We start from the raw sequence: 25,323 nt of genomic DNA, 5'->3' as shown, positions 1-25,323 counted from the left end.
GAGGGCATCAGATCTCATTACAGATGGTTGAGAGCCACCATGTGGTTGCTGGGAATTGAACTCAGGACCTCTGGAAGAGCAGTCAGCACTCTTTCAACCACTGAGCCATCTCTCCAGCCCAAGACTACCCTGTTCTACAGAGTAAGTTCCAGGACAGCCAGGGCTACACGAAGCAACCCTGTCTCAAAAAGCAATAAAACTCCACAGAAGGTTTTTAGATAGTAGAGGTAGAAATCAAGAATAGGTATATTATGAGCAGGAGAGATCACTCAGTGGTGAAAAGCAGTCATAGGACCTGAGTTCAATTCCTACCACCCTTGTCAGGCAGTTCATAAATACCTGTAACTCCCACTCTGGGGATCTGACACCCTGTTTTAGCTTCCAAAAGTACCTATATATGGTGTGTGTGTGTGTGTGTGTGTGTGTGTGTGTGTGTGTGTGTGTGTGTGTTATACCTAAATATAAATAAATAAATTTATAAAAATAAAGTTATCGAAGAGATTAGAGATTTATTGTTCTTATTATGTTTTTTTTTTTAAATCATGCTCATTTCACTGTAGTATATTTCCTTACACAAAGGGAAACTAACCCTTACAGTGCCCAGTAGCCATCAATCAGATTTGAGTGCCAGTTCAAAGGACTTGGTAGCTTGTTCTTAATCTGTTCTCCTCTTGTTACTTGTAAATTTAAATCAGTGCCTAAAGATTAGATTTTTGAAAGCTTATTTAGAGGACAAATAGTACATAAAAAGTCATGTAGCCACAGCATAGTTTTCAGTGCTTTTGTGGTCCCAGCCCCGTGGGGGTGTAGGTTTGAACTTTGGAGCACTTCCTAAATAATCCATAGTCATATGATCCCATGTGCACCCATACTCCAATGAAAAATCATAAACATTATAAAGCATATTGAACTGCGTGAATTTAAACTGGAGCATATCAGGTATTAGAATTTTGCATCTCTCTTAAATGAAAGGCTTAATTGTTAGTATATGCTATAGTTTGATAACTCTAAATCAAATTCAGGAGAGAGAAAAAAGCAACCTCAAAAATTTTCACAATTGATAGCTCCATTGGGGTGGGAGAAAGGAGACTTTATCTCTGGAAATTTGGTACATGGTAACTCTTCATTTTGACGGAACAATTTAATATAAAGTGAGAATGTGTATGTGTGTGTTTGTACAAGACCATGCATTTGCACAATTGCATGAAGAGCCCAGAAGAAGGTATTGGATTCTCTGATATTGCAGCTGGTGTGAATCACCAGATGTGGGTACTAGGAACCAAATTAGTACTTCTTGAAAGAACTACAAGTGTTCTTAACCACGAAACCATATTCATCCACAAATATGATAACAAATTGAATAAGGCCTTTGTATGGCTTGAAAGTGTGTTGCTGTGATAAGTACCATAATCATAAACAACATGAAAGGAATCAAAGATTATGCCCACCATTGAGAGAAGACAAGTCAGGAAGCACTGCTTGTGGTCTCACTCAGCTCTCTTTTCTGTACAGCTCAGGCCTGCCTACTGGTGGTGCTACCTGCAGTGGTTAGGGCCTCTATATCTATTAGCAGTCAAGAAAATGTCACATCTACAGGCCAGTCTGATGGAGGCAATTTCTCAATTGTGACATACCTCTTAGCTATGTCCATGTGACAACCATGTCTAGCCATTATACATACGTTTAAGTCTTCTCAGTGTGACACATTGATACACCCTGCTAAGCTATGGCCTTTCTTTTCTTGTTGATCCCCATGATCTCACACTTATATTACAATATAAAGTGCGATGTAACTTTAAATTTGCCCCATAGCCTTTAAGAATTCCAATGCTTTAAAAGTTGAATCTTCTTCAGAATATCTTATGTCTCTTATGAGTTCTTGTAAAATAAAAATTAAGCCGTGTAGTTTCTTATTTAAAAATGAAGAATGGTGGCACAGTTCCACTCCACTCAAATCAGACCCAAAATCTAATGGCATAAAATCTAATGGCACTTAACATCTGTGGCTCCCTCAGGTGTTCCAGGCTCTCTCTCTCTCTCTCTCTCTCTCTCTCTCTCTCTCTCTCTCTCTCTCTCTCTCTCTCAGACACACACACACACACATACACGCGCGCACGCGCACGCACACACAGCCCTCTTGTCTGTGATTGACAGTGCCAGTGCCAGGGAAAACCAGGTAACGATGCAACGATGCAGCAGTTTTCTTCTGTGCTGCCCTCCCTCAGTGTCGTTTTGTGATGGTTTGCTGTCCTGGGTCACCTTGTGGTGTGGTATATGAAGTGCGGTGCAGGCACTCAGCAGTATTTCCTTGCATTGTTCATTATAAATGTTTGCCCAGTACCGGGAGAGGTGGAAAGGGAAGAGTGAAGTGTTTTTCTCCTGTAGAGGAAACTTGTAATGTAGAGCTTATTTACAGGGTATTTATAGTCCATTGTTGGCCACAGGGTGTGTCATGGTGCCCTGGACAGTTTGACTCTTAGTCGTGAATTACACTGGCATATTCACTCATTCAAACTGTGCAGTTGGCATATGCTATTCCACAGAGATATTATTTTCATAACATAGTATTTTTTCTGTAAGAAGCTAAAGGTGAAGACCTATAGGGTCTCATTTGGTCTATGTGTGTTCAATAGCCTGATGAAACTTATGAAATTATTAGTTCCCAGTATGAAAATGGTGTGCAATGGTTAACTTAAACTGTATAAGTTTGAAAGTTCTCATTGTATCAGAAACCTGGACTTGGCATCCATGTTTCTATTCCTTTCCTGTGTTTACCTGGAGCATCAAATTAATCTTTGTACATGCAAATCACATTCCTGTTGTTACTCTTTTTTTTTTTTTCTTGAAAATGAAATGAAACAAAGGGAAAGTGTCTACAAGAGGTGATGTCTAACCTGCAATATCTGTTAATGTTACAGAATTCCTCCTGTGCTCTTACAGGATCTCTGTGTCCTTTCAGATTGTTTTACAACCTCTGATGTTTCCAAGTATAGTTCAGAGTAGACTCCTTCCTATTGATAATGTTAATATTTATTGCAATGACTCAGCAGATTTCACGGGTAAAGGACATTGATCGAGAGTAAGGAAAATATTGGTCAGAAATCTGTTGGCCATTAAGACCAGTGCATCTGATGTCATTTACCCTGTTCCAGTGACATTTATGGTTCTGAAATAGATCCTTCTGCCATGGATTGTGCTTTATCATAGATGGGTAGGGGGATAGAAGATAGAGGTACCAGCAATATATATGTTCACCATTTCTCCAAAAACCATGGGGCTGGAATGTAACGACAGGGCTTGGCGTCTCTACAGTGACGTAATGGGTTGGTATTGGCAGGAGCTGGTGGTTTGATGTGCCATCGCGTCCATCAGGATGGTTAATTGCTAATAAATGACTAAATGGGAATTTAGGGGAATGCTTCAGCTGTCTTCTCTGTTAACAGTAGCAGGAGCTCTGGCGCCATTTCAGGATCACTATTTGTATGTGTCTGTCAGACTTAGAATACAGTCGTTTCTCTCAGTTTCAGCCTTCTCTATAGAATTTCTGTCAATTGTTTGACTCCATTAAGTGTACAGAGGAAATAAAAGCCTGAACAACCAATCCACCAGGGGCCGTGGATAGACCCTTTCTTTGTCCATCCTCAGAGCACTACATTAGGTCTCATTATCCATTTATAATAAGTGACCTCTGCCCTCTGGGTCATAGAAAAATATTCAGTGTACTTTTCTGACACATAGGGCACCTTTCTCAGCAGACATAGGCAGTGGGATGTCTGAGTCTGGAGGATTAGTTTACACTGCAGGTTTTTTAATAAATACAGAGATTTAATAAATACCAAGTCAATATGGTTATTTTTCTTCCTTCTCTTCCCTGATTCAGAAAGGGGCCAGTGAGAACCTGGTATAAGGAGCATAAACTTAGTATTCAGTGTCTACTCTTTTTTTATTCTAATTCAGAAAATTTGTCTTCTAGAAGTGCTTTGTTTCCTCTATAATCCCTGTACATTTACCAGTACAGAAATATACACTGTCTTAGAAATCGTGAGTGAACTGAGCCACCATCCTTCATAGACTCGGGGTTGCTCTTGAGATTCTTGGTCGCTTAAAATTAGTCTTTTCCCAACGTAAGGTTTCTTTTGTGCTAAGAATTCGGAGTGGCTCTCAGGAAGCACTGCATAGCAGCTAATGGTTTTGCTTCCAGTTCACAGTTCATGGACAGATGGATCATGAAGGAAATAAAAGAGTGATTTGATTTTGGCTTCAGCATGGCCATGAATCCAGGCACAGATTTCTCTCCAAACCAGTTACAGAAAACCCAATAGTTGTTAGCATTCTCTCTGTGGCAAGAATTAATATATTAACTAGATTATAGTACTGTTTGACAAACTGCTTACCAAATACATCAAAATTGATCAGGCATTCTGTTTTTGAATTGACAAATGGCTGCATTAAGAAGGGGATGGAAAGCCATTAATTATAGCTGCTCTCAGCTGTGGGAAATGTAATCATATAAATATGGATCTTGATACAGCCAGGCTCTCCTCTCACGCAGTGTTTCTTACACGTGCATCCACACCTCTGGGCCACTTCTCTGTGGATGTCCCGTAAGGACTTAATGTTTTTCTGCTTTGTAAAAACAATGATGTTCTTTTGAGTAATATCTTTTCTTACTCCAGAAGAGACCAAGAGAACCAGGTAGCTCAGCTCTTGGGCGGGCTCCATTCTCAACTGTGCCCTGCTCTAAGTGTGTCTATTCTTATTTAGTTCTGCACAGAAGGTAGGGCCTTCCTCTTTGCAACAGGAAATTTGGAAAGAAATGATTCCATTTCCATCCATGGTTACTTTAAGTTAGTGTTTTCTGTGCCTTGGGTTTCTCATCTTTATAATTAGGCAGTAGAAACTCCTTGACGACTCTACAGCTTGTACAGTCTTTATCCAAAAGTTTTGCAACTTATCCTGAAACTTATACAAATTCAGAACCTAGAAGGCTGGAGAGCAAGCTCAGCAGTTAAGAGCATTTACTGTTCTTGTATAGGACTTGGGTTTGGTTCCCAGCACCCCCACATGCCAGCTCACAAGCATGCACACCAACTACATGTATGTATACAGTCAGAACAGGCATATTCATAAAATAAAGTAAATAAACCTTTAAGTAATTCAGAACCTAACCTAGTAAAAAGAGAAGGACATAGTACCGGGCACGGTGGAGGGGAGTCTGATCAGCCGCCTATTATTTTCTAACAGAGACTCAGAGGTAACTGCCATGCATTTTAAACAATGTTTTCATAGTTTCTTTTATTCCTAGGATTACTAGTGTTCATTCCTTCTTTTTCAATTAAAGTGGAAAGCTTGCTAGCATTGTATAGGTCAGTGGTAGTTAAGCACTTGCTTAACAGAATTGAACCTCGGGTTCCATCCTCCTAATAATGCCAAAATAATTATAACAATAGTTTAAAACTTTGCTATGTTCTTGCCTCCTTTTAAAAATGGGAATTAACGAGGCCTCTGTTAGAGGTTTGTTAGATTAAATGAGATTGCTCATTTAAAAAACGTCGCCTCTAGTTTGCAGAGGGCAGGAGGGTGGTGTTGTTATAAGCCACCAAGGAATGAAGTCCTTGGCTCTGCAGAGTCCTGGGACTTCATTATAGACCCACCATCTCTGTGGTAAAGCAGCAGCAGCACAGGGAAGGCACTGGTATCAGATCTGTGTGGGCCATGCAACAAGTGTGGCTCTGTAGCATTCTGTGAATTTTCCAAAGTATTAAACAAGGAACATTTGGTTTATTGGTTCTTACCTAAAATGTAAATTCCTTTTTCTTCTTTGCTTTGATTGTCTTCATTCTCCTTATAATTTGGAAGGAGTTTGGCTGTCTGTTTATACTGAAAGTCTAATTTCTAGAATGTTCTGTTGATATTTGCCTGAAGACTTGGAAACTTTTAAAATGAGTAGACTCTTAATTTTAAAGTTCTGAAGTGTCAGAAGAACATTTGTTTCATTGAGTTGAGGGGGTTGGAACAGCTTTCATTTTTAACTCAATATTTTTTAAGTTAACAATGAATAAATTTGTATTATACTAATAACTTATTTTTCCAAGAAAATTAAAGTTTTATGAGTTATAAAAGAAATGTATGAGAAACAGAAACATGAAGTAAAGAACAGGAAAGGTGTGATGGAGGAGGAAGGAAAAAGAAGGTTGTTAGAAGACAGAAACCAGCCGTCAGACATCGCCATGGGGATCACTAAATGTCAGACAGGAGGCATGGGAATCAGAGCGTATGAGTTCTTCACATAAAGGCATGGAAGGCACACAACAGTGGGGGTTGCATAAAGCAGTGTTTTAGAAAGCCATTTTCTGATTTAGTTCAACTGTGGCTCTTTAAATATGTAGCCTCGTTCATATAGCACATTCCATAGCTAAGAAAAGAGTCAAATGATGGCCAGTCTTCCCAGGAGAAGGTACAGATCCAGTTATGGGGATGCCTCTCGGGTTCTGTGTTTGATCACCAGCACTGGAAGACAAATAAATGTAGGAAAAATAATCCTAGGAAAGGTCAAGCATGCACAAAGTACGGCAAGTTGTTTTGTTGATCTACTGGGTACCTGCCCTTGTTTTGTTTCTTAAAAGAATTGCTTCATGCATGTGTGCACGATGTAAGAGGGAAGCCTTTTGCTGTGCCCTTTCCCAGAGTACTTCACTATATGTCTGTTGATTATAACTACAGAAGACATGGACTCAGTGGTTTGGAGAGCTCCCGGTGGCTGCCACTGTGTCACAGTGAAAGATCAACCTTTGCAGACTGTTCTCTTGCTTTTGGAGAGAGCCGTTAGGTGATCATTAGCATGATTTTCTAGCTTCTGTGTTTTTAACTGATCTGTTTGGACTTAAAGGAACACATTGTGTATCTTTAATGATTATTTATAAGGATTCTGAAATATGTTACTTTCAGTGGGTTAAAAATGTTGGTGTCTTCTAGGTCTAAAAGCTTTTCTCTTTTCATGCCAAGATAACTTTGCCTCTTTTGCTTAGGCAAGAGAAAATGTCTATTTATTTCTTCTTGCCATATAATGACCTAGACTTTCCTAGAATAGTATTCGGCAATAAACAAGTAAAGTATGGAAGACACTACATTAACTCTCTGCAAACGTACAGTTGTTATCTTCAGACTCCCATGAAGCTAGGATTTCAGGTTAGTGGCATCAGGCCCAAGTATAGCTCTTGATTCTTTATAGAGTTTAAACCTGGGTGCTTCTTCACAAGTAACCATTCCTCATTGCGGTCACACATTTTGAACAGGGAGTTATTTTTCATATTATTTTACATATAAGTGGATTTATTTATTTATTTGTTATATATTTTATATATAAGTAAATACATAATTATATAGTTTATATTAATACAAATATTGATAGGTAGATATGTATATAGACAGTTGTATATGCAAAGGCGAAGTAGCACCTTGTTTCACCTAAAACAGTGGGGGAGACACACATCCAAGCACAGTGAGTTTCTTGGTTTTCTACACTGCCTCAGTCACCCCTCACTTTGCATTTGATCTCTTGCAGTTCTCATCTGGCTGGACTCGCTCTACTGACCCTATTCATTGACCTTCTTTTACTCCTAAAATCTGGATTAAGTACCTATTTTTATATAGATACATGGTTCATACAAATTCCAATGCATCATGGTCTGTTTAATGGAAAAGTCCTCCCCTGTCCTTTAACCTCCTCACTACTTCCTGAGTGGTTGGTGGTGTGTCACTGGTCTTACTGCTCTTCAGGTGAGGACAGAGCCTTTTGCTGCTGTGTAGACTCCATAACTGTAATATGATAGTGTAAACAAAAACAGAAACAAACAACCTCACCTAGTGTAGTTTGATGTCAGTTGGCGACATATGAGTGTACATACATTGACTGATTTCAAAGAGCTTGAGATGAGTGAGGGATGCTCATCAAACATAATTGAACTGAATCAAGGAAGATTTTATAGTTACTGATGTAAGGGTGGATTTATTTTTTAGTTATACTGCTGTCATTGCACTAATGTGTGTGTTGAAGTTTTCTGCTCTGTGAGTTGCAAATGCACTTATTAAGTTGGCATTGCGGGCATCTGTCTGGTTGGGTAGCTCTTCCTTGACCTTAGTTGCGGATGTCTTGAAGACATTGTCAAAGTCTGTCTGTTCAGTTCCAAGTTGTGCGTTGGGATGGTTTTGAACTCTTGCTCAGCAGAGTTGCTAATCTGGCCAGAACAGCAGTCCATTAGGCTCTGTTATTATGTTCTTTACTTTATGAGATCTTTACGGCCATGGTGAGCCCTGCCAGGCTGCCTCCAGATATCACTTGTCCAGACACACAATGCAAAATGACCTCTAGGGCAACAAGAATAACAAATGAAAGGACCTTTAGTCATGTGATGGAATGAGACTTTGGGAATCTGGAAAAGGAAACTGGCGAGAGAGGGATAAGATGTACCCGGAGTTGAAGGCTATTCAGGGAAGTGTATTCTCTTGTAAACAATAAGTATATGTCATTTTTCTAATTATACATTGCTTGTGACTGTTCTTCTGGGAATGTAGAAGAAAAGGAAAGTGAAACCAGAGATGGGCAATGACTGAGCGCTAGAAAACTTTAATAATTAATTAGTGAGCATCTATGGTACCCCAGGGCCAAGGTGCAGGGAAGATCATTGATCCATTTAATATAAACGCTAGAGAAGCTTGTTCCTGTATGTATTGTCACATTGCTGTTGTTGGGCTGTTGTAAAGCACGCTTGCTAATGAGCATGTCCGAAATGAGGTGCACCTCAGAAATTCAGTGCGCTCCTGGTGCTCCACTCCTAGTATCTGTAACAGTGTATTCTTGTACTAAGCATTTTTTCAGGTATTATTATTCAGGAGTGTTATTTTTTAGCTGATGACTTTCTCCTTTTTTTCATAGTCATTGAAAATGAACAAACTTGGTTACTTTGCTAGGTATAAAATGCTTTAAGTGTTTAGACTCTGGTTACTACTTTAGGCGCAGATTGGTGGTGGTTGTGCTTTCTTCTGGGATGGTTGGTTCATTGGGAATGGCTTGTTCATTTTGTTGTTTGGTTGTTCTGGGGACGGTAAGAAACTGCATTTGCCCACCGGCGCTCCTTGGAGGCCGAAGTGCTTTCTCATTGGAAGCAGAGTTTGCTTCAGAGCACTGTCATATTGTATGCTTGCGAAATAAACACTGCTTTTAATAAGAACCAAGTATATGTGAAAGTTTGTCCTTGAATGAGAGTTTATCACCATTGCCCTTTGGGTGAACCTTTGGTGGGAGCTGCTTCATTCAGGGCAGCATGATGTCATCGGATTCACAAAGTTCTCTGTAGCTAGAAAAAGACTCATTGTTCCCTAGAATAACCTAAAGGACTAAAAACTGCTGGCGCAGTATTGGCTTCTTAGGTCTTCACTAAGTACGTCAGCGTGAGGTGGGGGTGGGGAGGCTTTTCATCATTTTCCTTCACGTGGGGATTTCGTAGGATATGGAAACAAACACTCTGACCCTGAATCTAAAGCGTATTCCCAGCCATCCACTGCCAGCCTGACCTTGGCTGGTGCTCCTGAGACACATAGAATGTCATTTCAAATTGTTCATTGTGCTCTTAAGTGGATCTAAATTTCGTTTGGTTTATCAGCATAGCTTTAAAGTAGGAAAGTGAGGTTGTCTGAGGTCAGCAGTTCAGTTATGTTTGATGAGCATCCCCCCATCTCAGGCTCTTTGAAATTAGTCCTGTGTGTACACTCATATGCCACCAGCTGATATCAAAATGCATTAGGTGAGGTTGTTGGTTTGTTTCTGTTTTTGTTTACTTGTTCTCTGCATGTCTGCTCCTCTGAGAACACACTATAAACAGTCTGGCTCACAGCTCCCATGGAATGATCTGCTCTTCCTGGGCCTGCCTGGAGATTTTTAAGTGCTATTCTAAAGTAAATTGACAGTATTTCCTTTGCTTGTAGCTTGATAAGATGCACTGTTTATTCTATAGTAATAGTAGGGGTTTAAACGGTGAGCTGAAGTTCCTTCTCCTTTACTTTGTTTATTAGAAAACCAGCTGATGAAAGACTAGAAATGCTGTCTGGTGTTAAGAGCACATGTGCTCTTGCAGGGTTCCAGCATTACTCGGTGGCCTGCAACTGTGACTCTAAGTCCAGGGAATCTTACTCTCTTTTCTTAACTCCATGGGAAGCTATCAGGCACAGCACATGGTGCACATACATACATGCAAGCAACACACTCATATACATAAACTAAATCTAGAAAAATCAAAAGACTGATGTTTGTAAAAGTGCTAACAATTTTTCTTCAGGTAGTCGGTATGTATCTTGTTTCTTTCAAGTTGGGTTTACAAGATACACAACATCAAAAATAGCCTCATTTTTGGTGTTGTAGAGATGGCTTAATGGATAACAATGCTTATTGCCCTTGCAGAGGACCTGCTCTCCGTTCCTAGCACCCATATGGCATCCCCTGTTGCCTGTAGTTCTGGTTCCTAAGGATCAGTAAGCCCCTTCTCACCTCTGTAGGCTCTTGCATGTATGAGGCTTATGTATGTAAATACATATATACACGCATACATATATACATACGTACATATGTACATACATTCTCTCAAGTACACATACATAAAAATCAGTGAAAACTCTCATTTTAAAATTGAAAGAGATCTTTATGCGTACATTATTAGAAATGTAAAAATGAATCATTGTAATCCTTTCTAATGTTGCATCTGAATTTTGTGTTAAAAAAGCTGTAACATAAGGTTTGGTGACATTCATCCCTTCTGGTATCAACTACATGGCTCAGTTTCCAATGAGATTATTGGTTATTAATAGACACAGTGCTCCCTAGCATCCATTCTTGTGCTCCTCTGAACTTCACTTGTTACTTTTACACATGTATGAAATGCTCTGCCTGCCCAAGTGAGCATCGTGACATGGTGGTAGACCAGATGGTTTTCTTCCTTCCTGAACTCCATTCAGCAGTGAAGCAGTTTCTATCTGAGTAGTTGAGATTCTGTCATGTCCCAACCACATTCCATTTCACTCAGCATAGGACTGGTTTCATTTCTGATCCTAAGGAATGGTTTAAAAGTGTGTAGTCCTGGTCTAGTCAGACTTTTACTTTTGACTTTTTTTTTTTTATTTCTACTTTTCTACTTGATTCAATGTTTGAGGTTATTTTTCCCTGTGATCTCCCTCCTAAGACATAAATGTTTTGTGTGTTAATTCCCACCCTCCGACATAAATGTCGAATACCCTCCCTGCTGGGATTGGAGAACGTTTAAAATATCAATAAGTATAGTGGAGAAAAAAGGATATTCATTTATGTTTTGTTATAAATTTATTTTTATTTTTTATTACATTGGTGTTTTGCCTGCATGTGTGTCTGTATGAGGATGTTGGAACAGATGTTAAGACAGCCATAAGCTATCATGTGGGACCTGGGAATTGAACCCCAGACTTTTAGAAGAAAGTTCAGTGCTCTCAACAGCTGAGCCATCTCTCCAGCCCAGATATTTTTTTAATATGAAAGTACACTTTATTTAATTTTCTGTATTGTGATATTTCCAGAGCAAACTGGTGAGCAAAAAGCCTTAAAATATCCATGAAGAGTTTGTAATTCAAATTCACGGTTTCCTTGTCTTTTCCTTCTGGCAGTTTAAAGGAGACTTAGTTATTGTCACTATTTCACATATACAAAGAATTCATTTCTGAGTTGTATATTTAGAATATTTACTACTTCCTTTGTAAAGCAGACAGGACAGAGAGGCTCCTCCTCCACCCCACTTCCTCATCCTCCCCAACCCCTGTGGGAAATTCCAAACATACCCACAGCCAGATAACAATGGCACAGTAAACCAATAAGCTGCCAGCCCAAGGCCTGTGCTGTTCTGGCTGTAGTTCCACTCCATCCAAGCCCTAAGTCCATCCCTGCAACCATAACGTCCACAATTTCATGAGGTCCTAGTAAGTGTTTGATTGAGGGTTCCCCTTGATTCTGTCTGTGACAAGAATCAAACAAACATCAAAGGTGATGAATGATTCAGCAACACCGTTCTTGAAAACATCAGTTGACTTTCCATCTGTACAGTATATAGCAGAGTTAGTTACAAAAGAATGTTGAAACAATGGAAAATAATGGAAAATTGCTGTTACTCTTTTGTTTGCCATCATAAACCATGTGCCTGTGTGGCTTTGTGATCATTTGGGCTTCGTGCTAAACATCAGTATGGCTGTGCTAGAGAGCCATGATTTTGAAGAGCTAGCAGTCAATGACCTATTGCAAATCTTACATTTCAGCACTATGTTTATGTCTGGACATAATCACTAAATTTGATCTCATTTATTTTCTTGAAACAAGTTTAGATAAAATTTGTGTCTTTTAAAATCTTGCCTTGGGTCATACCTTGTCTTTTTCTTTTTTCTTTTTCTTTTTAATCTTTTTCCTTATGATTTGGTTCTCTCCATACCTTATCTGTTATCATCAAATAAGATTGGCACCGTCTTTACTGTTCATGGGACTACGCATTAAGTATTTCATGGAATATGAAGAATATTTAAATTGCTTGTTTTCTTTTTAGCAGTTTAGCCTAAGGAAAATTTGGATGTGAAATTGTTACCTGCCATAATTTATGCTTCTTTATTGCTCATCTCCTGCCTTCCCTCCCCTGTAGCCCATATCTTTTCTTTTGTTCTGTTTCCCAGTTATCCCCATTGCTTCTTTTCTTAGAAGGGAGGTGGGGGGCTAGGAAATCCAGTTCTACTGTGAACCTAAAAGTGCTTTTAAAAAATGAAGTCTTTTAAAGTAGGGATGGAGAGAGATACATAGAAACCAGGAATAATTGTACCTTAAAGAAGAACAATGAGGCTGTAGGCGCCTAAGGAACTCAGGGACTGTTAGAAATGTTATTGTTTGGACTGGTTCAGTGCTCGTTTAGCCTGCAGGAAGCCCTTGGTTGGATTCCTGGCCCTGCAGAAACCTAGTGCTGGTTCAGATGCTGTAATCCCAGCAACAAGTCAAACCTGGGCATGACATTCAGAAGGCAGAGGCAGGAGGATCTCTGTGAGTTCCAGATCAGCTACAGGTATACAGTAAGACCTTGTGTAGTTCAAACCCATGCTTAGTTTAGCTGCAGAGTAACTTTGAGGCCAGCCTGGGCTGCATTAAAAACACCACCACCACCACCACCACCACCACCACCACCACCACCACCACCACCACCACCACCACCACCACCACCACCACCACCACCACTACCAACAACAACACAACAAAACCTGTTTCCAACAAGCAGACACCGATCAATGAAAAAGCATCCATCGTTTTTACTAACTAAAGATTCCCTTCGTAGAAGAATACAGACTAGTTTCAACTATATCTTAGTGCTGAAGAATTATGGAAATTACTTGAAATAGCCGAGAAAGACAATTATTTAAATAAATGAGTTTTTGCTGTGTTTGAAAGTGTTTCTCAATCAAACGTCATACATTTCTATGCCTTCACTATTGATAAAAGTAATGAATGGGTTCTGGGCTCTTTGAATCCGTAGCCAGCCACCCTCCAGTAGGTGTATCACCGCAGTGAACGTAGGTTGTGGGCGCTCTGATGCGTTTAGTTGCTCCTTTCACTGTCTTCTCGATACTGACTTTCCATAGCTGTTGTTTGTTTTAATGAAGCTTCTTCCTTTGGCTTCAGCTAATCTCAGGAGATCCCCTCCAGCGGCCTTCTGAGTAGCTCAGTAGCAGTTACCAACAAGCCTAGCCAGCATTTACTGTTAATTGGAAATATTTCTACGAACTTGCTTGATCATTCGTTCTTTGAATTTTCCCGTGTTTTATGTTATAGAGTGTAGTTGAGCTGACTATGTTATTATCTGTATCTGCAGTGTGCAATTTGGAAAGGTTCAAGTCCTTTTTCTTTCTTTCTCCTGTAGCACTTCCCCCTGGAAGTCCTGGCCCCATTACTCGACATGGGTCCTATGACAGTTTAGCATCTGACCACAGCGGACAGGAAGATGAAGAATGGCTATCCCAGGTAAAACTGATATATTGGGTCTACTACAATAAGTGACAGCAGAAATCTGTGTTTATTCTTTTCCTTACGGGAAAATGGAGAGAATTGGTAACTCTCTCTGAGTCATCAGGTTTTATGAGTATTTCCTTATTAAGAATGTCTCAAGTTGAGGGAAGGTTTGAGGGACCAGGAGGGGATAGGAACTCTACAAGAAAACCAACAGAGTCAACTAACCTGTACTCTTCGGTGCTCTCAGAGACTGAACCACCAACCAAAGAGCACACGTGGGCTGGACCAAGGTCCCCCACACTTACATAGCAGATGTGCAGATGGTCTTCATGTGGGTCCCCCAACAACTGGAGAGGGGCTGTTCCTGACTATGTTGCCTGCCTATGGACTCTGTTTCACCAGCTGAGCTGCCTTGTCTGGCCTCAGTGGAAGAGGATGTGCCTAGACCTGTGGTGACTTGATGTACCAGGGTTGGTTAGTACCCACAGGGGCCCTCCCTTTCTTAGAGGAGAAGAGGAATAGGGAACTGAGAGAGGGTAGGGGCTGCAATCCAGATATAAACTGAATAAATAAATTAATGGGAGAAATATTGCTCTAAGTTTTTTTTTTTTTCCCTCCGGAGCTGGGGACCGAACCCAGGGCCTTGCTTTTGCTAGGCAAGCGCTCTACCACTGAGCTAAATCCCCAACCCCCCTAAGTTTTTACACATTGGATTTTATTGACATATATTTCTGCTCATGTAAATGTTTGCTTTGATGGAGAGCATACAAGATGTCCAAATGCTTTTGTAAGGGAAATTGAGCATGATTTTGTGCGTAGTTTCTGCTGGAATCCCTTCCTGGCCATGCTGCCTCTAAATCATCCCTAAAACAGCCTCAGTCAACCACTCCTTGCCTTACTAGGTGACTGTGTCTTCAAGAACAGCGCTTTGAAATAAAAGAGACTTGGGCAGATTTCACAGTGGAGCGATTACAGTGACTTCCTTACAGATGCTGTTGTGTCTGTCTCCAGTCTGACATCATTGGAGAGGATAATAACCTGTATCACATTACCAGTGTGACAGCTTTTATCACACAGGTGCCTCTGAAAAGTGGAACCCTTTGTGGTATTCTCAAGGAAGATAGGCTGAAAGCTGATGTGGCTTTAGAAACTGGAGGCATAAACCATTTCTACATAGTGTATATTTATTCCTTTACCACAGCTCTGCTCACGGATGCTCAGTAAACAATAGTTCGGCTCCCCACATGCTGAGGCCCCTCCTGTCCTTGTGATCTCAAGACAAAATGTCCCATTTTGCACAAGCTTGGTCCAAGAGTTCTGGCATAGAAACCACTGTCCTTCACTTCAGCTTTTCTGTTAGAAGCAGGGGTAATGTGTGCTCTCAGTGTGAAAGTGTATACAATATGTTTGTCCTGCACACAACAGGAGCGTGAGCATGGCAACATCTGGCTCTCGCCTCAGTGAGATTGCACAAGCATCTGTTCACCTCTCGGCTCTGTGACACTGATGGTTTTGAGCTTAAAATACACACAGTTCTTTATCTGTGGCCTAATTTACATTGCTGAATTCAACTCCCAGAAACAGAAATCCGTGTCCTTGATCTGCGTCTTTCCCCGTCATTAGATCGGATGCCTGCACGCTCTCAAACTTGCACACACAGTCACACTCCAAACCTCGTCAGTCGTGTTTTGTTCAGACTTAATTGTCATAATCTGAGTAATTAAATATAAGTGATCAGGACAAGGACTCAGGAATGTGGGAAGCTGCTTCTTAAACCTTTTCACAGAGTGAATACAGCAGGATCAAGACTGGCAGAAGTATAGTTGGTTTTTGCTTACGATTTGTATAAGCTGTTATTTGTAAGATCATTTTGTAGTGACATCCCCCGTTCTTCAGTTACTTTTCTTCTCACACTATTGAGTATAATCCTCGCACCTCCCCCACCCTTTACGTAGAGTGTGATGCTTATAAAAGTTTGAATTACTGTTTTACTGTGAGCAAATCCCTGTGTCAATGTTTATGACAGTTGAGAAAACATTTTGATCAAGTGTCAGCTACATGAGAGAAAACATAATAGCTCCTTAATTTAAAAATAGATGTGAGGGCTGGAGAGACAGCTTAGTGGTTAAGAACACTGACTTCCAGAGGACCTGAGTCCCCAGCTCCCACATCAGGTGGCTCACAGCTGCCTGTAGCTGTGCTCCTGGAGATCCTGTGCTATCTTTTGCCCTCCGTAGGCACATTCACACGTGTGACATGTGTGACACAGATACATACACATAAAAAAATAGATTTTAAAAGTGATATAAAATTAGCGTTGGAGAACCAAGAACAACTGCACATTTTTCCAGAACGTGAAAGAATTGCTTAGTTTCTGTCATCTCATGCCCGCCTGTGGTAAATACTGACGTAGCTGAATTTACAAATATGTCAGCCCTAAAGATCTGATAGTCTTTACGTTAGGCAGACAACCCATATTTTCAGCTTTCAACTCTTTTTCCTTTCATGTGAGTTTTGTGTTTTCGATACATGATGTGGTGTGTATATTGTGGGTTTGTTAATGTATGTATATTTCTACAATGTTGGGTTAAAATTTTCTTGAGATAATAATGGAATTATATTATTTCCCCTTTCCCTTCCCTCTTTTCAAACCCTCCTATGTACAACTCTCCCCACCTTACATTTTCTTTAAACTTCATGGCCTCTTTCTCTTTAATTGTTGTTATTGGTAGTGGTAGTGTGTGTTTATTCACAAAAATATAAATACAACTGCTCGATCTGTATGATGTTGCTTATACGTTTTCCAGGCTGACTATTTTGCGGTATGCCTTAGTTGCTTGTCGTGTTTCGTGTAGAGGCTTTCAGAATACTCCCCCTTCCATATTCGCATGTCTGTTGGTGTTATCCCTGTGTAGGTTATGTTTAGGCTGCCATGTTGGTGAGACGTTATGGATATACCTTTATGGGAGACACAATCTCACAGCAAACTTCCTGTACCTCTGCCTCTGAGTCCCCTCTTCCATAATCGTCCCTGAGCCTTTGATGTACAGACATGCTGTAGATATATATGCATTGGGACTGCGCTCCACAACTCTGCAGTTTGATGGTTTTTTTTTTGGTCTCAGATTAATTTATTTCCATGAATTTTGCTTAATCTTTGTAATATCCCTCCACTCCTTTTGTCACTCCCATTTGCCTCAGACTGTTTTGTCCTAGTATGAGTCAACCTGAGTACCTAGCTAAGTTTGAGTTATTATCGTTGTTATGTCTTACCATCTCATTAAAAATATCAATGGCTGGGTCCAACTGCTTTAATTTCATTTTGTATTTGCCAGTCAGCTCAGGAGATACTGGTGTTTTCAAAAATACAGAACAATTTGCTGCTTCTTCAGGGAGAAACTTGGAGTTGAAGTTTTTCAAATGTTCTCTCCATGTCTACCAGACACAAATTGCCGAATCTCTTCATTTCTGATCAGCAACAATACAACTATCTCATTACATTCCAACTCATATATTGTCAATATAAAAACCAATCCTCAGGGATGTCCCTTGGAGACTTTGGAAAGCGTTTGTACAAACCAAACCCTTCCCTCCTCTGGAAGAGTATGGGTGCTCAGTGTCCTTCCTTCATGCACAGGAATTGTGGTGAGGGATTTTGTGGTCATTGGAAGTGCAGAAGCCTTTCTCATCTGTATACGTGTCCAACAGTAGAACTTGTCCATGGCTCTGTCAGTGTGGAAGGAAGTGCAGACCTCCTTCCTCTACCATTCTTGCACCCAGTCTCCTGTTCCTATTCTTTTTTTTCTCCATCTTTATTAACTTGGGTATTTCTTATTTACATTTCGATTGTTATTCCCTTTCCCAGTTTCCGGGCCAACATCCCCTGCAATCCTTTCCCCACCCCTTCTATATCGTTGTTCCCTTCCCCATCCTCGCCCCCCATTACCACCCTCTCCCAGCAATCACGTTCACTGGGGGTTCAGTCTTAGCAGGACCAAGGGCTTCCCCTTCCACTGGTGCTCTTACTAGGATATTCATTGCTACCTATGAGGTCAGAGTCCAGGGTCAGTCCATGTATAGTCTTTGGGTAGTGGCTTAGTCCCTGGAAGCTCTGGTTGCTTGGCATTGTTGTTCATATGAGGTCTCGAGCCCCTTCAAGCTCTTCCAGTTCTTTCTCTGATTCCTTCAATGGGGGTCCTGTTCCAGTTCCGTGGTTTGCTGCTGGCATTCGCCTCTGTGTTTGCCGTATTCTGGCTGTGTCTCTCAGGAGAGATCTACATCCGGCTCCTGTCAGCCTGCACTTCTTTGCTTCATCCATCTTATCTAATTGGGTGGCTGTATATGTATGGGCCACATGTGGGGCAGGCTCTGAATGGGTGTTCCTTCAGCCTCTGTTCTAAATTTTGCCTCCCTATTCCCTCCCAAGGGTATTCTTGTTCCCCTTTTAAAGAAGGAGTGAAGCATTCGCGTTTTGGTCATCTTTCTTGAGTTTCATGTGTTCTGTGCATCTAGGGTAATTCAAGCATTTGGGCTAATAGCCACTTATCAATGAGTGCATACCATGCAGTTTGATATTTTATAGTTTTCTGTAATGATCTTTCTTCTGTTGCAAAGAGAAATCTCCTTGATGAAAGTTGAGAACTAACTTATCTGTAGATATAATGATAAATATTGAAAATATAGTTAGAGGTTGTGCTGGCCTAGTAAAGTGGATGCTATAGGTTGTCCACAAAATTGTATGACTGTTTTAGTCCCAGGTAGTTGGCTAGGTTTTCAGTACCAGGGACAATTTTCCTTTTTTAAGCAGATCTTAGTTCAATTAGAGAGCACTGCTTACAGCCAAGGCAGATTATGCCACTAGTGTACCCTTAATGTTTTTGTACCCTGCTGGTCATTGTTGTGGTTCATAGGTGTCATAGCTGGTTTGAATAGCTGGAAGCTCACATGACAAATCCTGGTACGTGAAAGCTAGTCTCAGGGAAGACACCTTCAGGTCAGATCAAGCTCAGACCCTTTAGGTTCTGTCTCTGAAGTGCATGGTGTCTTCCTTTCGCATCTGGGGCACATACAAGGGCCATAGCAATAGTCTATAATGTTTTGTGAGTCTCTTGGAAACCTCTGACCAATAATTCACAAGGCTTCTTATACCTGATACTAGGGTTGTTCTATATAGTATGGTTCTTGTGGGAACAATTGGGTTTTTTAAGATTTTATTTTAAATTGTGCACATTCGTTTGTGTATGGGGCTCACGTGCTTGAGTACAGCTGCCGTGAAAGTTTAGAGAGTGCTTGATCATCTAGAATCAGTGTTGTAAGCCATGTAAGGCACCCATTGTGGGTATTGGGGACTGAAGTCTTCTGCAAGAACAGTGCATGCTCTAAACCACTGAGTCGTTTCTCCAGCCCCTACTAATTATTCTTAATATCGATGAAACCCAGTCAAGGGATTTCAGAAATGTCAATGTAGGTCATATGTTGATTGTGTTTTGCTCTGACTGTCTTCATTTTACTCCAATGGAAAGTAGGGAAATTGTCCTTTTAAGGCTGTAGTACCTTGAAACAATGACCATGTCTCTTTTTTCAGGTTGAAATTGTGACACACACTGGACCCCACAGGCGCCTGTGGATGGGTCCACAGTTCCAGTTCAAAACCATCCACCCCTCAGGCCAGACCACGGTCATATCATCGAGTTCTTCTGTGTTACAGTCTCATGGACCTAGTGACACACCACAGCCGCTCTTGGACTTTGATACAGATGATCTAGATCTTAACAGCCTCAGGTAGGAGAGGGGAACCAGGGAGTTACATGCAAGACAGGTTTCAAGTCTTCCTTTGAAATGAGTTTCCTCTGCAGTATTCACAGTGTCCTGTTGCTGACTCCATTTGTGACCTGTCCTTTGTTGTCACCACGTAGAAGCTGATCGATGCATCACATATTTTAGTTCTGAAATGAACATGTGCATACGTGTAAATGCCGAAGGGCTCGTTTTAATGTAATACGATATCTGCTTATCTTCGGGATATGGCTAGTGGGTTACCTTCAATGAGTCCAGTCTGCATCTCCGTCAGAATTATCAACCAGTTAATAAACTTTGACTTGGTGTAGTTGCATACATCTTTAATTTCAGCATTCTTTCTTTTGCTAGCCTTTTGATATTGTGTTTAAAAGCCAGTTTGTGGAGGTTCAAGTTGATTACTACATTGTTATTGATAATTTTATGGAAGTTTTAGAAGCTGCATTATCTGACCTCTATGGTACAACACAGCCTGTTATCCTGTCTTATCCTTCTAAATAAAGTAACCATCAGTAATGATTGATGAGGGTGTCACAAATCTTTAAAATTATGGCCAAATGTGGTCATGCACATCTTTAAGCCCAACCCCTGGGGGGCAAAGTCAAGATAATCTCAATGAGTTTGAGGCTAGCCTGGTCTATCTACGCAGAGTTCCAGGACAGACAGGACTACACAAAGAGAACACACACACACACACACACACACACACACACACACACTCTCTCTCTCTCTCTCTCTCTCTCTCTCTCTCTTTCTCTCTCCTGAATTATTGCTGTCTTCTACTGAACTCAGCTGATTCTTTTCATGAAATTGAAGAGTGTTAGAGCTGTTTCTATGTTTGCTTTGGAAAATATTCACTGTAAAGTATTTTGCTGCTTTTCCAGTTCTGTTACCTTTTTTTGTTTGTTTGTTTGTTTTTTACTTAAGTTTTAACTTTTCAACTCCTTTCTTACTCCAGCAAACCACACAAGTTAACCTGAGGAAGTTGAGTGGGGGACGGCATGCACGGCTTTTCAGAGCTTTGCTTTTGAGTTGTTTTCAGGGCTGTAGCTCCTTTTTTGTCTGCTATTAGAGGGATGGTTCTTTAATGCAGTGAGCCATACCAGCATTCATGATTTAAGGTCTGTTGTAGGAAGTGACAGTTTCCTTGCCAGTAACATATGTGAACTAAATTAAATTGCATTGCAGGATCCAGCCGGTCCGCTCTGACCCAGTCAGCATGCCAGGGTCATCCCGTCCAGTCTCTGATCGAAGGGGAGTTTCCACAGTGATCGATGCTGCCTCAGGTAGGATGCTTACAGAGCATTTTATTTTCTTATACATTACAGAGGATGATACTCATTTTCGTTGCTCTTTTGTTTTGCTGTTTGGAGTTTTCTACGTCTTTATACAGCGGTGTGCCTCTGTTTGCTACTGAAAACTGCTGGGTACATTCTTAGTGTTTGTGATTGGGGCTGGGGGCTGGGGAGTGGAACCGGCCCTTGATTAAATGTAATGAACATAGTATCGAAGGCTACGGGGTTGATGACTGTTTGCCTTTGATCACTTGGAATGTCAAGCAGCAACCTCGACAGAGAGCATAAATAAAATGTATGGATTCAATTGACTCAACCCGTGGAGTATCAGCGTGCCTCATGTGTGGCAGCAGAGACAGCCCAAATGCTGTCTCAGTGAGTTTCACTGTGGAAAGCATGGAGCTTAGAAAGTCATCAGCTTAACCCTGCTATGTCTAGTACAGTTACTCATTTCCTAGCCTTGCAATCAGCCTGTGCATGTGTCGCATTAATTTCTGGAACAGGAACCATTGCTGACTTTTTTGGCGATGGTTATTTCCTTAGTATTATAGAGGTATTCTGGACAAAGCCTGGTGAATCCCTGAGTTGTTTGTGCCAATGCCTTTCTCATGTCTAAGATCAGTGAGGAAAGGGAGAACGTCGCTGTGGTGGGGAATGTCTGAAGATCTCAATGGAAGGTTGTGTCCCAAGTCTCCCACATGTGGGTTCATCAGTAATTCCACAGTAGTCAAAGAGTTGGATTAGAGCAAATTTTAGCCTTATGGTGGTTTCAAAATTCCCAAAAAGGCTCATGGGATTGAGGCATAAACTGAAACAGAGAGGAAAGCACTACAAGACTGCTGCCTGACTAGCTCAGTAAGTGTGGACTTTGTCTGATCTCTGATTTTTACGAATCGTTTGTTGATTTTTTGCTCACTGATTGCACTTCAGATCTTACCGTGCAGCCTATAGCCAGCTCATACCTTAACATCAGCGTGGGGGTTTCGGTTAGAAAGCGCCTTCTGTTTTCTGTTCTAAGTTGAAAACTATGAGTGTTGCATGCAGCAGGCAGGCAGATGGGGGAGCGCCATACTGGCATTTCTGCGTCCAATCATCAAACGGGACTTTTGAGATCAGTAAGGAACAAACATTTGTGTAGTCTTGATCTGTCAATGCTAACAGAGTGCTGGTTAAGATGAGGCCTTTATTACATTCTTAAACCCTGCAAAATTATTAATTTTCCTCTCAAACTATTAGGTACTAGTAATGTGTGTTATTAATGTGATTACCCTGTGTTAGGCACATTTGATATGGTAACCTGAGATAATAATACATGTTGATCATAAAATACTTTTAGCTTTAGGTTAAGTTGTTTCACATATACAGAAAAAGTGCAGTGAACCATTTAATCCATTGTATTATATATTGTTGTTTGTTTGTTTAGCAAAAACAGAATTAAGTTGATTTTTGAATAGCAGTTGAGTGGGTGTTCACACTTGATCTGCTTCCTTTGCTGTCAAGGCCTCAGAGTTTATGAAATTGCCGACCTTCTGAGGAAGAAAGAGTTTTTTGGTGCCTAAGCCCTGTTGTTATTCTAGGCCCATTTTCCCTCTTGAAATCTGTGTTTCATTCATGAACCAGCCAGTACAGTGAGCACGTATGCAGCTCTCTCCAGCTCTGTGCAAAGAGACGTTAGCCATGGGGAATCAGATTTCTGTGAGTAATTCTCCTGGGCCACCTCCCATGGTTCGGCCCCTTTTGATAAAGAGTCTGTGTTGTCCAACCCATTACTTTGGCTGAGCATATAATATTCTGTTATCCAGCCTCCGTGTTCATGAGTCAGACCGCTGCTGTTAGCAGAATTACTGTACTGCCAGTGTTTAACACAGGGAGACTGAGTGATTGTAGTTCTTTGTGGAAAGACGTTTATGGGTATATTCTAATGATACTATTTTTTTTAGGGCAATAGATTGTTGAAATTGTCCCTGAACCAGGAAATGCAGCTTTCATTATGGCCCACACATTTGAATTGTGTCTTTGGAGTTTGGCGAACTTTGCTTACAGGAAATCCCCAGTGTGGGCCTCCTTCTTCAGACCCCATTGCTCTGCGGGTCCTCCTTCCATTTTACACTGCTTCGTGTGGTTTCTTTTCATTTTTTCTGTGGCATGTTTTATAGCTGGCCTTCAGTTTCTGGGATAGAAACTTCTCTATCTAACTCTGTGGGGGGGGGGCAAAAATATTTTATATAATAACCTCCCAAAGATAGTGAAATAGATTTAATATGTTATATGTAAAATTCTCTGACGGATAATAAATTTCAAAGTGAAAATATCTTACTTAAACCTTGTAATTGGGAGCTGGAAAGATGTCTCTTCTGCTAGGAGAACTTGCTGCTCTTCCTGAGGACACGGGCTCAGTTTGCATCACCCACATAGCATCTCACAACCATCTGTCAGTCCAATACCAGGGGATCTCGTGTTCTCTTCATGCCTCTGTGAACACTGCACACACATGGTGCATAGACATATATGCAGCTACAACCTCCTTCACACAAAATAAAGTAATAAAGGGGGAAGTTTTTAAAACCTTGTATGTGGAATTTTTATTTTATCTATCTCTGTGTTATTGTGGCACCACACAAAGGACAGTGTGTTGAAACCAAAAGAGATAAGCCAGATATTGTTCCATTTTGCTTAAGAGTTTTCTTTCACAATTTACCACATACTAATTACCATTATATTCCTTCATGTACAGATACATACAGACAGACAGACAGTCTCTCTCTCCCTCCCTCCCTCACTTCCTCCTTCTCTCCCTCCTCCCTCTTCCTCCTCCTCCTCCTCCTCCTCCTCCTCCTCCTCCTCCTCCTCCTCCTCTCTCTCTCTCTCTCTCTCTCTCTCTCGCTCGCTCGCTCACTCGCAAAGCCTGTTAACTTTAGTGGTGTAAGCACAGGGAAAATCCTGTTTCTGCATTTTAGGTTCTCATTGAGTCCACAGGTGATTGGTGAGCGGACATTGTTTTTGATTCTGGAACAGAGTCTTTGGAATTTACCCTAAGGCACAAGCTACCCAAAACAAATAGGTCTTGAACTAATTGTTCATATTTACACACACCAAATAATTTAAGAAACTGTGTTTTTGAATCCTAAATAAGTTTTTCGAACAAAGCTTTAGGTTAATTTCTTCACATGTTCTCTATCTGTTCACTTTAAGAATTTCTTCTCATCGTTTATACCTATTTTAGCGATTTTAATTGTTGTCTCATTTGAACTTAGTTTCTCCATTCCCTCCTCCTACAGTCAGCCTTCCCATGCAGTCAGCCATCCTGCTTCAGCTCTCCCAACGCAGGGAACACAGACACATGCTTGTTGTTCCTTGGTCTGTCCACCCTACTTTAAAGGTGGTGTGGTGTCGTCTTTTCTTGATTTACATAATTAAATAAGAGCCTTTGGAGATCCAGGTCATCCTCATTGTGTCCTGGTTTGCATAGAGATTGATGCTTACCAACACAGAATTCAAAGGACTGAGATTAAAGGACAGATATTCCGACCTTCATGCACAGGAGACAGAGCTTGTAAGTTGATCCACAGTTGCCATTCGGATCGGAGGTAGACCTTCTTGGCCATCATAATCCTAAACCATCTACAGTGCTGACGAGAAGATCTTACTGGTGCAGCATTCTGGACAGTGGTTACAGTGCAGCTGACTGTGGAAAGCTGAACTATTTATATTTATGGTCTGTAAGTTCTGCTAGAACTTTCAAAGGTCATCTTTTCTACCCAGCTCCTTGCTCTCTGAACTCTCAAGTGGAAAATGAGAATTCCTACACAGAATTTGTCTTCTCTTTACTTCTAAGAGATGTATTCAAGCTATTTCCTAAAGTGATTCCCAAATTTAAAATACATAACGTTTTTTAGAAATACAAAGGTAGTTCTTTGAATAAATGATAAGGCTTACAAGTCACGGAGTTCCAGACATTTGAGTGTGATTATAAAGTGACGAAAACTCGAGGCCTGTCTCTTGAGTCTTCAAAGATTGTGTTGGAACAGTAAGAGGATTAAGAAGGGTGAAATGAGACGATGACTCAAGTGTTGATCTATGAGCAGCCAAACTCAGTCAATAAGACTAGCGTTTTAAATTAGGAATGGTTAAGTATGGGCAATATATCTGCTCTCAATCTTTGAACACCTACCATCTGTATAA

At 40.8% G+C, this 25,323-nt stretch overlaps 1 protein-coding gene across 9 annotated transcripts in view; it reads left to right on the top strand.

Annotated features, from left to right (window-relative positions):
• Bcas3 (BCAS3 microtubule associated cell migration factor) overlaps window positions 1–25,323 on the top strand; it is a 451,135-nt gene that overhangs the window by 197,123 nt on the left and 228,689 nt on the right. For all 9 annotated transcript variants that reach the window (XM_032912992.1, XM_032912993.1, XM_032912987.1 and 6 more), the window contains 3 exons: window positions 13,962–14,062; window positions 19,635–19,831; window positions 21,035–21,132. In XM_032912992.1, coding sequence (XP_032768883.1) covers window positions 13,962–14,062; window positions 19,635–19,831; window positions 21,035–21,132 — 396 coding nt within the window. The remainder of the gene's footprint in view (window positions 1–13,961; window positions 14,063–19,634; window positions 19,832–21,034; window positions 21,133–25,323) is intronic.

The sequence above is a fragment of the Rattus rattus genome, chromosome 9, assembly GCF_011064425.1.
Source record: "Rattus rattus isolate New Zealand chromosome 9, Rrattus_CSIRO_v1, whole genome shotgun sequence".
Lineage (NCBI taxonomy): Eukaryota > Metazoa > Chordata > Mammalia > Rodentia > Muridae > Rattus > Rattus rattus.
The sequence above is the reverse complement of the archived record's forward strand: the minus strand, read 5'-3'. Positions and strand labels throughout refer to the sequence as shown.